We start from the raw sequence: 13,362 nt of genomic DNA on the forward strand, positions 1-13,362 counted from the left end.
TTTTTTTTTTTTTTTTTTTTTTTTTTTTTTTTTTTTCTGGGAACAGGATGAAATAACCTTGAAATCAGGGATTAGACAGGTTCTGTGTGGTCTAGCTGTAATACTGTAATTTCTTTTTGTTCTTTTGGTCAGTCCGGGGATCCAACCCAGGACCTTGCACTTGTCAGGTGGGCCTTTATGCCGCTGAGCTATCTCCCTGGCCCTGTAGTACTTTCTTGTGTTCCTAGGACTTCACTGTATTCCAGTGTAGTGTTTGGCCTTCTGAACCCTGGTGTTAAGGGGGGTGGTGGATCTTGAAGGCAGGTGTCTGGGCCTTTTGTATTTCTAGAGTCAATTTGCATTTTACTATTGAGATCTTCTGATGTTTAGTCTCTGTGTTTGGTTTAAGTAGTAGATTGCTGAGGGAAATGAAACTGCTATCTGGTAAAATTCTACCTCGAGTGAAATGTCTGGTGTGCAGGTCCAAGTTCTTTCCGGGCACTGAGTGAGGTGGGGGGTGCAGGCAGTGAGTAGGGCCTGTGTCTGCACAGGGCTGGGGACCAGCCAGCTGCTCAGGTGATTGAGTAGTGTGGCCTCAGGCTCTCTAGCCCTGAGTTCTGCGAGTGGGATGAGGGACTGTGTCACCAGATAATGGGGGTAGAGTGCTTTGAGATCATCAGATGAAAAGCACCTTATAAAATCAAGTTGCTGGTATTATTTTGCTACTGTCATCAACAGAAATAATTGTTACTCTTAATCACACTGGGTTAGGTGGGGCTCAGTTTACTTCCTATTAGTGTAGGAATAAACAACTGTTGGGAAGAAAAGGACCATTCCTGTCCCTGTGGTGGATCCAGTTCCTCTTACAGGACATTTCATCTTTAATACAAGAGTATTTCTCACCTAGCTCCTTTAGCAGGTGATTCTGAAAGGCCAGACTTTGACCTTCTTTCTGCCTTTTCAGAGATATAACTGAAAAGCATGGAGGGGTGAGAGAGAAAATGAGATTTGCTGTTCTGATTGTAATGTTATGTTTTTCATTGTAGCAATAAATACTCTATGTGCAAAGATAAATCTTTGTTCTAGGACTGTCCCTCATGGTGTACTCTTGTTTGTTTCTATGTTTTGCTGTTTGTATTCACAGTATTTGTCTCAGGTAAGATAGACCTCTTAGAAGAGCCAGCCCTTGGGGCTGGGGAGATGGCTCAGTAGAATAAGCACTTCCTTGGCAAGCGCAAGGGCCTGAGTTCAGTCCCCAGTTCCGAAAAAAAAAAAAAAAAAAAAAAAGCCAGCCTTTTGGTGACCTTAGCCCAAATAAAGCCTTGTTCTCCTTCCTGTCGGACCAGTGCTTAGGAGGGAGAGGGTCTGGATCCCAGCCCTTTACCTCATGCATAGAAGGAAGAGGAAAATCATTTTCTTTCAGAAGGAACTTTTTAACTGGGTAGCCCGTGGGGTTGGGCCTTGGTGTTGTTTAGAAATACCCTGGAAGACTTTCTCTGGTAAACACTTTGTCTTTCTCCAGGTGAGACACATAACACAGCTCACCTCTGCGTCTGCCAAGCCCAAGCTTGAAGATGGAAGATCAGAGACCTTGAGAAATCTGGAGACTGGGACATCTTGGAGCCTTGGCTTTATCCATGGTGGTCTGTTAGAATATCGCCAGGAGAAGCTGCTCTTCATCCCCGCTGCTTCTGGAGAAGGGCATGGCTTCGCGGATTTTAAGTTTCCCTTTAGCTGTGCATGAACTCTATGGGAAACAGCGCCCCTAAAAGGATCAGGAGTAACAGGAAGAGGCTGAAGACGCTTGGGCTGCTGTTTTCCCTCCCCCTTCAAAGAAAAGGATTTACAGCTCTGCTCTGGAACAGCTGCTGACCAGTATTGGCCATCAGGAGAGAAATAAATAAAATTAAGCCTCTGTCGCCAAAGGCAGGTCCTGGTGAAGACAAGGTGTGGGAGTGGTGGCCCCAGGAAGACTGCCCAGAAGGGGCAAGCGCTGCAGTTAGAAGAGCTTCTTTCTTGAAGGCTGATGGGCTGGGGTTCATTTTGAGTCATGAGAGGAGGAAGGGCACAACTTTAGGTGCCCTTACTGTTTAGCTGCTGCTGGGTCTCCTTGGGGGAATGCCCCTGCCTTAGGGAGCCCCGCCTCATCCATCTGCCCCTGACTGTGTGCTGCGCAGTCTGTGGTCCAGGCCCAGCTCTCAGGCTGCTGCAGGCGCTCCAGGATCTCCTAATCTGCCCTGGGCCTTGCTCCAGGGTGGCAGCTCCTCAGCTTTTGAAGCCACCTTTCCCCTCCTGTGCTTCCCCTTCTCTGGGACCTGTGAGCTGCAGTGTTCTCAGAAGAGGGAAGGTGCTACCTTGACAGCTCCAGCCTCCCCTGGTTGGCGCCCTCTCTGCTGCCCCTCGCCCGGTTTCTTGCCTGTCCTGCCGCCGCGTGTGCCTGGCTATGCGGCAGGGCAGCTCTCCCTTCACAGCTCCAACATGCCCTCAGAGTCTGGAAAGAGGTTCAAACCCAGCAAGTATGTCCCGGTCTCCGCAGCTGCTGTCTTCCTAGTGGGTGCCACCACGCTCTTCTTCGCCTTTACGTGAGTTTCCTCTGGGAAGTGGTGTTCTGGGAGGTGGAGAGGGCGCTTTCTGCTGGGTTCTGGAGTCCCTGCAGAGCCCAGTGATGGGCACTTGGTGTTGGATACAGAGGTGAGGGGAGTGGGAGAGGCCTCACTTCCGGCTGGGTTACTTGCTGGCCCTCCAAACTCCTGCTTCCAGCTCCCCTCCTGCCTGTTTTCTCCCCACTGCCTCCTCAGGCAGGTGAAGGAAGAGGGAAGAAACTCCCAGAGAGGCTTGAGGCAGTTTAAGCCCTCCAGTCTGTGGGGAGGAGGACAGGAAAGTCTTCTCCAGTAGGAGTGACTTTCCCCAGGAGGTTTGCTGCTTAGGGCCAGGGCTGGGAGGTGGCACTGCTGTGTGAGGCCTGGCAGCCTACGGGGGCATGGCGCAGGGCTGCGCAGGTGCTCGTCTTAGTTTTCCCGTATTTCTGTACTGGCGGACTGAACCCAGGGCCTTCATGCTTAGCTCCAGTCACAGCTCCTCTTTAAGTGCTTCTGAATTTTAAGACAGGGTCTTGCTGAGTTGCTGTGTTGCCCAGACTGGGCCTGAACTTTTGTTCCGCCTCTCTTAGACTCCCAGGGTATGCCCTGTATCCTGCTTTCTGTACTCTTCTGTAAGTGCTGCCGCCTGCAGATGAGGTCCACTGGGAAAGGCTGTACCTGATGTGGGAAACATTCTCTGCATTGGTTCCTGCTGAAAGGAGTGAGAGGAGCTCCATTTCTTCTTTGCTTTGGGAAGAGAAATTGACATGGGTGGTGTGTGGCTTAGAGTGTGGGGCTGCCGCGTTCCCAGCCAGAACCCCCAGACTTGGCTCACCAGCTTGTCGCCATCGTGGTGTCATTACTTGTTGGCAGTGTGGAATGGACCTGTCCTGGTCTTCGCAGCTCTAATCCATTGAGTCACCGTGTTAGCACTCTAGCTGCAGTTCTCAGAGGGATCAGAACATGCTGGCTCTTCTGGAAAGTTCACTATGATGTGGTTCCAGCTCCAGCCTAATTATGAGGTGCTGCTGAGCTGGGTGAGGCTGCTGGGAGGAGGAAGAGACCGAAGCAACAGGCAGTGAGAGCAGTTTGGACTCGGTGAGGCAGGAACTGGTGGTGTGGACCGTTCCCCAGTCAGTTAGTCTGGGAGGTAGGAGGGAAAGAAAGTGCTGTGTCCTTCTCTCTGGTTCTTAAACAAGGGGAGAACGAATCCTTCACTGTGTCCCGACATCAGCCCGCTTCTCCTGGAGTGCAGAAGTTGTGGCCGTGTTGGCCCCAGCTCTGGGCCCTCAGCATCCCTGCCAGGCCCCTCAGGGATCAGAGCCAGCCGTGCTTTTTATCTGGCTTGTTTCCTTAGTTATCTCTTTCAGCATGCTTGGTGTCCTGTCCTCTGCATTGACGACCAGTAAAGAGGTGTAAGCCTCTGGGCCAGGACTTGTTTCTGCTTTTGCCATCACGACCAGGAAGCACAGTCACACTCCTGACAAGAGGCGTTGCTCGTGTCTTTGTGTCCTCGTGGCAGTGTGTCTGTGACACCTCAGCCTTCCTTGGCTGGGTGGTTCTGCTGGCCTTGAGAGGCAGAGCTCTGGGAGAAGCCAGGCAAGTGGGGAATGAGTGGTGGTTCTCCTCAGGGCGTGCAGAATTGGTGCTCTTAATTTTCTGATCTGGAACCATTGAAGCGTTTGGCTGGTTCTACCAGTTTGCCCACAGAGCTGTACAGACATAGGCATTTTCTCAACTGATAGTCGAAGCTACTTAACCTACTTTTTGCGTTCTCTGGTGCCAGTAAAATAGGGGCCCTCCTCCTCCTGTGGTCTCTCAGCCTCAGGAAAAAAGATCTTGGAGATGTCTTTGTACTAGTATGTGTTTGCAGCACATCATAATTACATTCCTCTTGGTTTGGAGGTCGTTACTGACTCAGTTTAGAATTGTTGCCCCTGATCCAGTTGGAGCAGCCTTGGGTCTTAGGGGAAGTTCTCATTGGGTGCGCTTCTGGCTCCCTTGCCTCCTCAGGTCTGCTGCCCACCTCATGGAGACATAAGCACCCTGTTTGCCATCTCTCACTTCACTCTACGTCTCACTTTTGTATTTGGCTGTCGTGTGTGTCTCAGCACCTGCCTGGGCCATGGTGCAGTTGTCTCAAGTCTTTTGCTCTGGGGGCGCTTTGTGGCTCAAGGCCTTGGAGAGCTCCTTGTTGAAAACCATAGACAGCCTCAGAAGGTGTTGGTGGGTTCAGATGAGAGGTCAGTGGAGGAACGCACTGTGCAGGGTCCTTCCAGGGCCTGAAATCTGCCCTTTCTGCCACCCTGATCTTCTCTGGCTACACTGCCTGTTACACCATGGTAGGCTGAGGTGAACCTAGAGGGTGGGGAGTAGGAGGAAGTGTCTTCTAGCTGCTAGACATAATTAGTGAGACACACAGGCTTCGGCTAATTAGGAACAGCTCTGCCTCCATGTTTTTCTGTTAAGTGTGGAAAGCTCTGAGTGGAAGTTACCGCCGGGCTTGGTCACCAGAGAAGTGCTGATCTCTTTCTGCCCAGAGAGGTCTGGACAGAGCAGTCAGTGCCTGCCCCAGAGCTAACTCTGCCCCTCTCTTCCTGAGTTGGGCCAGGCTGTCCTAACACTTGTTCTCCCCTTTTTGGGGGAAGAACAGCTATTCCTGGGTGCTTGGATTCTGCCCAGTAGGAATGTAGGTGACTGTTGGGGCTGGTCAGGGCACTCCTGAGGGAGTTGGTGACAGTGGTGGGTGTCGGGACGATCTGCTCCGTCTGTTAACCCTTGTGGCCTGGGATTCTTCCTTTTGGCAGTAAGGAAGTTGAGCCCTGGCAGGTGGCTTAAGCAGCGTGACCCTTCTTCTGAAGAAACCTTACACAAACTCAGTGTGAACCATGAGGCTGGCATGAGGACCTAGCCGCTTGGTGTGTCTTAGGGGTTCTCTGAAGTCTTAGGGCTCCTGGCAGCCCCCTTGAAATTATCCTGCTAATCTTCTCAGAGTCTCCTCAGTGCTGTGTGTCCTTCTCCAGCTGTAAGGGGAGGTCTTGCTCTGGGTGAGCCTCTAGGCCAGAGATCAGGCTGTGTGATCTCCTTCCAGGGACCGTCTGGGGCTGCTCTGGCTTTCAGTTTCTCTGTGGCCCATCTACCCCTTTTACCTTCAGAGTTGGGCAACCTCAGGGTCTTTCCCAGCTTTCTTTTCCCTAATGGCCTAGGTACTAGCGCCTGACTGAGTGGGCGTGGTCTTGTGATGTAGGCCACTCCTTGCCCAGTGGTGTTCCTTTCTTTGCCCTGTGGTTTTCATTTCCGGGAGTATGGGTTTAGGCCCTGCCTATAGCTTTCAATTGCTGGGAAGTCGAGGTTACAGAAGCAACAGAGCAAGTGGGGCTTGAGGTTGTTGTTGATTGGTTTAATGTATTTGGTATACAGAGTCTCACTATGCATCTTGGACTTGTACTGATCCTCCAGTTTTCAGCTTCCCCAGTGCTGGGATTATTGGCATGCGCCACTATGTCTGGTTTCGGTGGCTGGCTCAACAGCTTGTGGTTCTGGGATCAAGCCCCGGTTCCTGGACTTGCCTAAGCAGGTACTTAGTCTGCTGAGCTATCTGGATGGCCTGGTTCTTTTTTCTTTCCTTCTTTCTTTTTCTTCTTTTTTTGTATTTAGTACAAGGCCTACACGGACACAGTTTCACTACCTAGATCACACTTGTAGGGATTCTCCCGTTTTTAGTCTCCCAAGTGCTGGGATTACAGGCGTGCTACCAGGACTATCTCAGTCTCCGTTTTAGTGTACCCCAGGGCAAGGCCTGCATGGCATGCTGGAAATTGAACCCTCACTGCTGTGCTCTGCCTGAGCAGGCACTTTAGTCTGCTGAGCTATCTGGCCTGCCCATGGTTTGGTTTTTGAGGTTACATTTCTCTGTGTAGTTCAAGCTGGCTTTGAATTTGAAACCCTCCTGCCTCAGCCTCCCAAATCCTGGGTTGTAGGCTTGTACCACCATGCTTGGCTTTTCTTTGAGGCAGAGTCTTGCCCAGGCTAGCTTCTAAGAGCTAAGAAGAGTCCCTGGAGCATGCTGGGATTATAGGTATGTACTACCATGTGCCTGGCTTGTTTTTTTTTTTTTTTTGAGGGGGGTTCCTGGGATCTAACTCAGGACCTTGAGCTTGCCAGGCAGGCACTTACGCCGCTGAGCTATCTCCCCAGCCCTTATGCCTGACTTTTAAGAGAAATGGATACACTATCAGAAGAGGATATTCTTTCATAGAGCAGTGGTGACAAACTTGTGGCCTGTGTGATGCAGTGAGCAGTTTCTATCATTGAGAGCTCTAGAAAGTTCACCATCACTGTTCTAGAGTCTGGAGAAAGCCCTCCTGGCTGAGCACCTCCCAGGGCAGGAAGAAAGTCTTTACTCCAGCCTGGACTCCATGGTGAGGAGCACGCAGTGTGCCAGGCAAGGGCTGGGTTTGTAGTCCTGGCCTCCAGGTGCTGACCTCTGCCTCCGTGTCCTGGGGGAAGTGGCGTGAGGTTAGCGGTGGGTGGGGGCTGCAGCGATGATTGCTGATGGGTGGTGCTGTTGATAGTAGATGCTCCTGTCTGGTATCCAGCGATGCTCACTAGTGAGCCTGCTGATCTAAGACTTGTAAGATCTTGTCAGATATTCTCCATCATTCTGTTTGTCTTTTGTAGTGGAAGTAGCAAGCTTGAGGCTTGTGTGTGGGTTATGCGGGGCTGCATTTGAAGCATTATTTGAGGTAGGATTAAAAGCCACAGCTACCTGTGCCTACTTTGCTTTTCTTTCTAGGAACTTTCTAGATTTACTTGGAAGTATTGGGAGCTAGGTTTTAGGACTGCACATTGAAACCCCTTCTTGGATTGCCTCTGGCCTTGGGGACAGAGTGCTGGGTGGGTGGGCAGAAAAACTTGTTCTGCCCTGACTGGTTAGCCTGGGAATACTTCAGTGACTCAGCCTGCCCCTGGGCTGGACGCTCCCTGGGTGCAGGTGCCCTGTGGTTACGCTGCTGAGTCTGAGGACAGGTCCTGGCAGCTCCTCTCCTCCCTCTGCTCTGGGTCACCTCCCTCCCTCAAAGGCACTAGACTCTGGCAGCCACTCGCCTTCACCTCAGTTTGTCAAAGCACAGGAGCAGGAGAGAGCCGCTCTGGGAGCTGGGCAGAGCAGGACAGTGGTCAGAACAGGCTCTGCTAGCATGTGCCTGGTGGTGGTGCGCATTCCCTCCCAAGCACTGAGGGTAGAAGATGCCACTTGTGAGCTTAAATCATCCTTGTCGTCCCTTGTGGATCCTGCCACAGTGGAGGTGTGCTTTATTTTGGCAACGGAGTTGGGACTGGGTTCAACGATGGCTTGCTCGCTTGAGTTGGGATGGGCGGTACGGAGGAGGCCGTCGGGCAGGCCTCCTCACCCAGGGCTGGGCCACAGCACAGCGCAGCACTGGATGAATTACTGTGCTTAGAGACAAAACTAGGGGGAGCAGGAGCTGAGATGAGTGCCTGAGCTGCTCTGAGTCTCTTCAGTGTTGCTGTGGACTGGAAAGTCCTTCATGTTTTGGTTAGAAGGAAAAGAGGCTGTGCTGGTCCTGCTGGCCACTTCTAGGGATTTTAAGTCATAGACACCTAAAGGATTCAATGTGTTTTTCCTTCCAGTTATCCTCCCAGGCTGTGGGAGGGTAGTGAGTCACCCTTTCTCCTCTTCCCCAGGTGGAAACCCAAAAGGCAGCTGAGTGGAGGGAGGGGCTCTGGCGAGGAGGCTGGTTTCCAGGCTCTTCTCTCCCCTGAGGAGCCTGCAAGGTCCCCCCACCACCTGAACTGAGGGGGTGGGGCGCAAGGCTGTGACTGGGGCCTCACTGTCTAGTCTCCTAAGTATAGCAGATATCAGGAGAAGCAAAGAGCATGTATTGTTTTTGAAGTCTGACACATAAATACTTAAGATGTTTTTGAATGAATGGCAAAATGGGATTTGGTAACCTGGACAGTGACAGTGAAGATTGTGAGATGTGTTTTGACATTTTGTCTCAGCTGCTTGATTATTGATCTGTTAGTATTTCATTAGTGTGCTCAGGGCCTCTAAACTTTCCTGAGTCTCTGCCCAGCTGTGTTTTTGGACCTGAGGGGCAGATCACTGTCTCCAGGCCCCTCCTTCTTCCCTTCAGTGAGCTCTTTCTTCTGGCTGGCCTAGACTCTGGGCCGGAGGACAGATGCTGCCCTGAATCTGGAGATTAAGTTCTCAGCTGTAAGCAGATTAGGGCATTTGCCCTGTCTTGTAGTGGGAAATTCTTCTGCACCAAGGAGGGAGAAGGGGCGTTTGCTGCTTCTTAGAACCCTGGCTCCCAACAGAAGTTCTGACACTCAGACTCTGGGAGGGCCTCAAGCTAACCCTGGGTAGGGTGTGTGCGTGCTCTTTCCCAATCAGAGCAACGCTGTCTGTGTGAGCCCAGGGGAGCACTGGAGATGCGTAGCCAGTCAGTCTCCGGTGGGCCTTGGGCTTCTTTTAGTTTAGAACCTGTCCCTCCCCTTCCTGTGTCCCAGTGTCATGGGGTGGGACTCCATAGTCATCTCTGTCTGCATTCTTTTCAATTTCCCAACTTGAGCATAATATTGCAGTTGAGTAAGACCCAGGAATACCTGACACTGGAGAACCCAGAGGCAGCTGAGGGCCTTGCAGAGCCTGAGGGGGTGGGGGGAGAGCCGGTGGGCGTCGGTGGGCCAGGAGCACTAAGCTGAGCAGGGCGGGGAGTGCAGCTGGTGTCAGTTGCTTCCTCAGTCCTGCTCTTATGTGGGTTAGTGAGGGATAAGGACATTTGGCCAAATAAGTGGGAGAGCGGAGAAGAAAGGGCCTGAAGAGCAAGTGGAAGTCGAGGCCCGCCTTGGCTGTGCACTGAGTTCAAGGCCAGCCTGCACTACATGGTGAGACCCTTGTCTCCAAAACAACAAGGCCATTGCCCCATGCTCCTCTGGAGATTTATATGATCAGATAGGGCTGAATCTTTTTCTTCTTTTTTTCAATACTGAATTGAAAATACTGCCTTTATTATTTTTCTCACTGCTGAGGCAAAATACGTGACACCCAAAGTTACAGGAGGAGAGATTTATTTGGCTCAGTTTGTAGAGGCTCAGGCCAAAGTCATCTGGCTCCAAGGCAGGGTGGCACGTGGCAGAGGGGCCTCACAGAGAAAGGTTACATGGTGGAAGGCAGGAGGCATTAATAGTGACCACAGCAGCTCCCTTTCTGTCCCTTAGAGCTTGTTAAGGGTAGCCTGTAGAGTGGGGAGGGTTCACACCCAGGGTAGGGCAGCCTTAACCCTAGCTTGGCACCATGAATCAATCCCAGCATCATACACCCTAGACCCAGCCACCTCCAGAAAGCCTGATCTCTGACCACATGCTGTGGAGGGACTTTTTTTTTTTTTTTGGTGATACTGGGGATTGAACTTGGGATCTTGCGCTTACCAGGCAGGCGCTTATGCCACTGAGCTATATACATGGTCCTTGGAGGGACATCTTGACACAGCCATAACAATTGGGGACTGAACTCAGAGTCTTTCACTGAACCACATCCCCAACCTTTTTTATTTTGAGACAAGATCTCTAATTTGTGCAGTTTAGGCTTCAATTTATGATTTTCCTTCCTGGGTCAGCCTCCCAGTGTGCTGGGATTAAAGATGTACAGCACCATGCTTGGATTAGCCACTGAATCCTTACAGGTTTTTTCAGTATGGTTTCTGCCCTTCATGTTCTATATTCTCTGTGCAGGTGTCCGGGACTGAGCCTCTATGTGTCACCTGCAGTGCCCATCTACAATGCGATCATGTTTCTCTTTGTGCTGGCCAACTTCAGCATGGCCACCTTCATGGACCCAGGGGTTTTCCCTCGAGGTAAGGTCTCTTGGAAGCTCCTTGTTGCCTTGGGAAGATACGGTCAATCTTAAGATCCTAGGATGGGGGTACTTCTGAAGTCTGAGTGTAGAAATCAGGTCCAGGACTCGAGGAATATATGCCGTCATTTCTTCCATTGAACTCACTTTGTGGCAGACCTCAGAGTTTTAGTTCTCATGGTAAGCATGTCGGTAGTGCGTTAGAGTGGTTGAGTACAGCAGTTCCCTATTGTCTTGGGCCCTGGTGGCAGAGAGAGGCATGGGCAGGCTCCGTGAGCACAGGGCGAGCAGGGGCCGGGAGGGAGAAGGTGCTCTGGCTGTGCTGCCTCGAGCGTCGCCCTGCCCGCTCTGTGGAGCAGTCAGGCAGCACTGGGCTTGTTTGGTGTTGAGAGGAGAGGAGAAGAGTTGTCTTGGGGTAATTCAAGCTTCCTAACTTACGACCTAGGTTGGGTGCTGATTTTGAAAAACTACAGGTGAGTAATAGGAATATTAGGCAGATAGGGAAGAAGAGAATACTCTCACTCGTACTCAAGGGTTTTTTTTCTTTTTTTTTTTTTTTTTAATGTTTTTTTTTTTTTTTTTTTTTTTTTTTAATGGTACTGGGGGGTTGTACCCAGGTCTTTCCCACAAAACTACACCCCACGTTCAACCTTTCAACTTTGAGGCAGTGGAGTGTGATGGTGCACCCCTGTAAATATCAGCATTCCTGGGGCTGAGAATCATAGATTGTCATGAATCTGAGACCATCTGCGCTACACAGTGAGTTCAAGGTCAGCCTAGACTACATAATAAAATCCTGTCAAAAAAAAGAAAATGGAATGTGAGGCAGGGTCTGGCTATGTCGTTAAATGGTCCAGTCTGGATTCCAAGTTGCAGTTCTGCCTCAGCCTCCCAGAGTATTGGGGTTATAGGTATGCAGCCCCACATCTATTAATTAATTTATTTATTTTAGTTCTGTGAGTTGAACCAGGGCCTCATGCCTGCTAGGCAAGCAGTTTACTGATGAACTACATCTCCATTCCTTTTGTTACGTGCATTGTGTGTGTGTAGTTAGAGTCCTGATACATGCCAGACAAGCACCGTACCATGGAACTGTACTCCCAGCCCCAGACATCCCAAACCTGAGGGACTCATGCAGCATCTAGGTGGATCTCTCCAGTGGGCTGTTGAGCAGTCAGAGTCAAAGAGCAGGGCTTAGAAATCTTTAGCTGTGTGGCCTTGGCAGGTAGCTCCAGAAGTGAGGTTGTGCAGAAAAAGGGGATGGGGTTGGGGGAGGCCCAAGGACGACCTGGTCACCTGCAGTAGAGGAGGAAGTGAGGAGGAGGGGTGGGGCAGGGTGTGTACCCAGGCCAGCTGTGGAGCAGCAGCTCTTATACCCCTGTTGTTGAGGGAACTTGGAGGTGTACCAGGATGGAAGGGAGCACAGTCTCAGTGTGTGTACAAGAGGAGATTATAGCCAGAAGTCAGCTGGTGGTTTGGAAGGCGGAGTGGGAAATGAGTTCATGGCATAGGCATCAAAATCCCTCCAGGAAGTAGGCAAGGGATGGTGAAGAGGGGCAGAAGAAAAGGCTTAGGGGAGAAGAAAGGGCTTCTTCAGGGTGCAGAAGACGCTAGTAGGTTGGCAGGGTGAGGACAGAAGCAGAGAAAAGCAAGGTGGAAGTGGAAGTGTTCGACGGAAAGTGAATGTGTAGGAAAAGGAGGTGCTTTCGGGTGCGCCAGGAAGCTGTGCTTACTGAAGGAAGTACAGGGCTGTCCCTGGGAGGTGAGGGCCAAACTCCACCAGAGGCCAGAGGTGAGAGTCCCTCTCCTCTCAGACTCAGCAGAGAGGCAGGCAGGACGCTCCCAGCCCTGCATCGTCTGTGATTCGGTGTCTGTGAGGGAGGAGTTCTCTGTCCCTGAAGCCAGGAGTTTAGTGTTCATTCCTCGTGTATGTTGTGAGCTGCAATGCAGAGGGCACTCGGTGAGCGCTGGGCGTGGTTCTTTCCAAAGGTTTTTGTGCTCTGATTGCTCAGTCTGGAAGGGCAGTTGGCCAGGACATTGATGTGAGTGAATGCATGGTGTGATCAGCTGCGCCTCATCCAGTGTGTGTGGGAAAGCTGTGCTTCTGGCAGAAGGAGCAGAAATGTCAGCATAGCTAGCAGTCGAGTTCGTTCCTTCCAAAGAAAGCCCCTGTACTGAAAGGTTTTGTCTGAGGCAGCACATGTTGTAGTTGCGGGTGGGGAGGTAGCAGCGGGAGGCTTGCCTGAGCTGGGGCAGCTCGGCCTGAGCCTGACGGGGAGCCCTGCTCTGGAGAAACCCAAAGGCTTAAATAAGGAGTGAGGTGCGTGTAGTCATTGTTTAGGAAGGGCTGAGTAGGGGCCTGGAGATAACTCAGCAGGCATAATTGCCTGCCTGGCAAGAGCAAGGTTCCACGTTTGATCCCTGGTACTACCAAAAAAAAAAGGGAAACCAAATAAGGAAGTGCTGAGAAGACTGACATAGCTTAGAAAGAGGTACTGTTACAGTTGGTATATTTTCATCTAGTACTTCACTACACAGTTGGGACTCCTTAGTGATCCTCCAGTCTCAGCCTTCCCAGGGCTGGGATTACAGCAGTGCATCACCATACCTGGCTTCAGTGGCTGACATGGTATAAGGGCTGGCATGGCATGTGGTACCAGGGATTGAACCTGCATCCTTGCGCTTGCCATGCATGCGCTTTGACCACTGAGCTGTCGTCCAGCTCTTTTCTTTTCTATTTTGTGTTTGTTTACATTACTGGGGATGGGACCTAAAGCCTTTACACTAAGCTGTGTTCCCATTTTTTAAAAAAATTACAGTATTTTTAAAAAATTTTTTAGTGGGGCTGGGGAGATGGTTTAGTGGAATAAGCGCTTCCTTGGCAAGCGCAAGGGTCTGAGTTCAATCCCCAGTTCCGCAAAAAAA

General features: G+C 51.0%; 1 protein-coding gene across 2 annotated transcripts in view; it reads left to right on the plus strand.

Annotated features, from left to right (window-relative positions):
• Nucleotides 1–13,362, plus strand: part of Zdhhc5 (zinc finger DHHC-type containing 5) — a 26,917-nt gene that overhangs the window by 2,106 nt on the left and 11,449 nt on the right. Inside the window, exons 2-3 of one of the 2 annotated variants that reach the window (XM_004645773.2) lie at nucleotides 1,502–2,561; nucleotides 10,317–10,438. In XM_004645773.2, coding sequence (XP_004645830.1) covers nucleotides 2,458–2,561; nucleotides 10,317–10,438 — 226 coding nt within the window. In that variant the 5' untranslated portion in view covers nucleotides 1,502–2,457. Of the gene's footprint in view, nucleotides 1–1,501; nucleotides 2,562–10,316; nucleotides 10,439–13,362 lie in introns of those variants that run through there. The other variant, XM_023706091.1, reaches the window with a different exon arrangement.

The sequence above is a fragment of the Octodon degus genome, unplaced genomic scaffold (assembly GCF_000260255.1).
Source record: "Octodon degus isolate 3935 unplaced genomic scaffold, OctDeg1.0 scaffold00239, whole genome shotgun sequence".
NCBI classification, from domain to species: Eukaryota; Metazoa; Chordata; class Mammalia; order Rodentia; family Octodontidae; genus Octodon; species Octodon degus.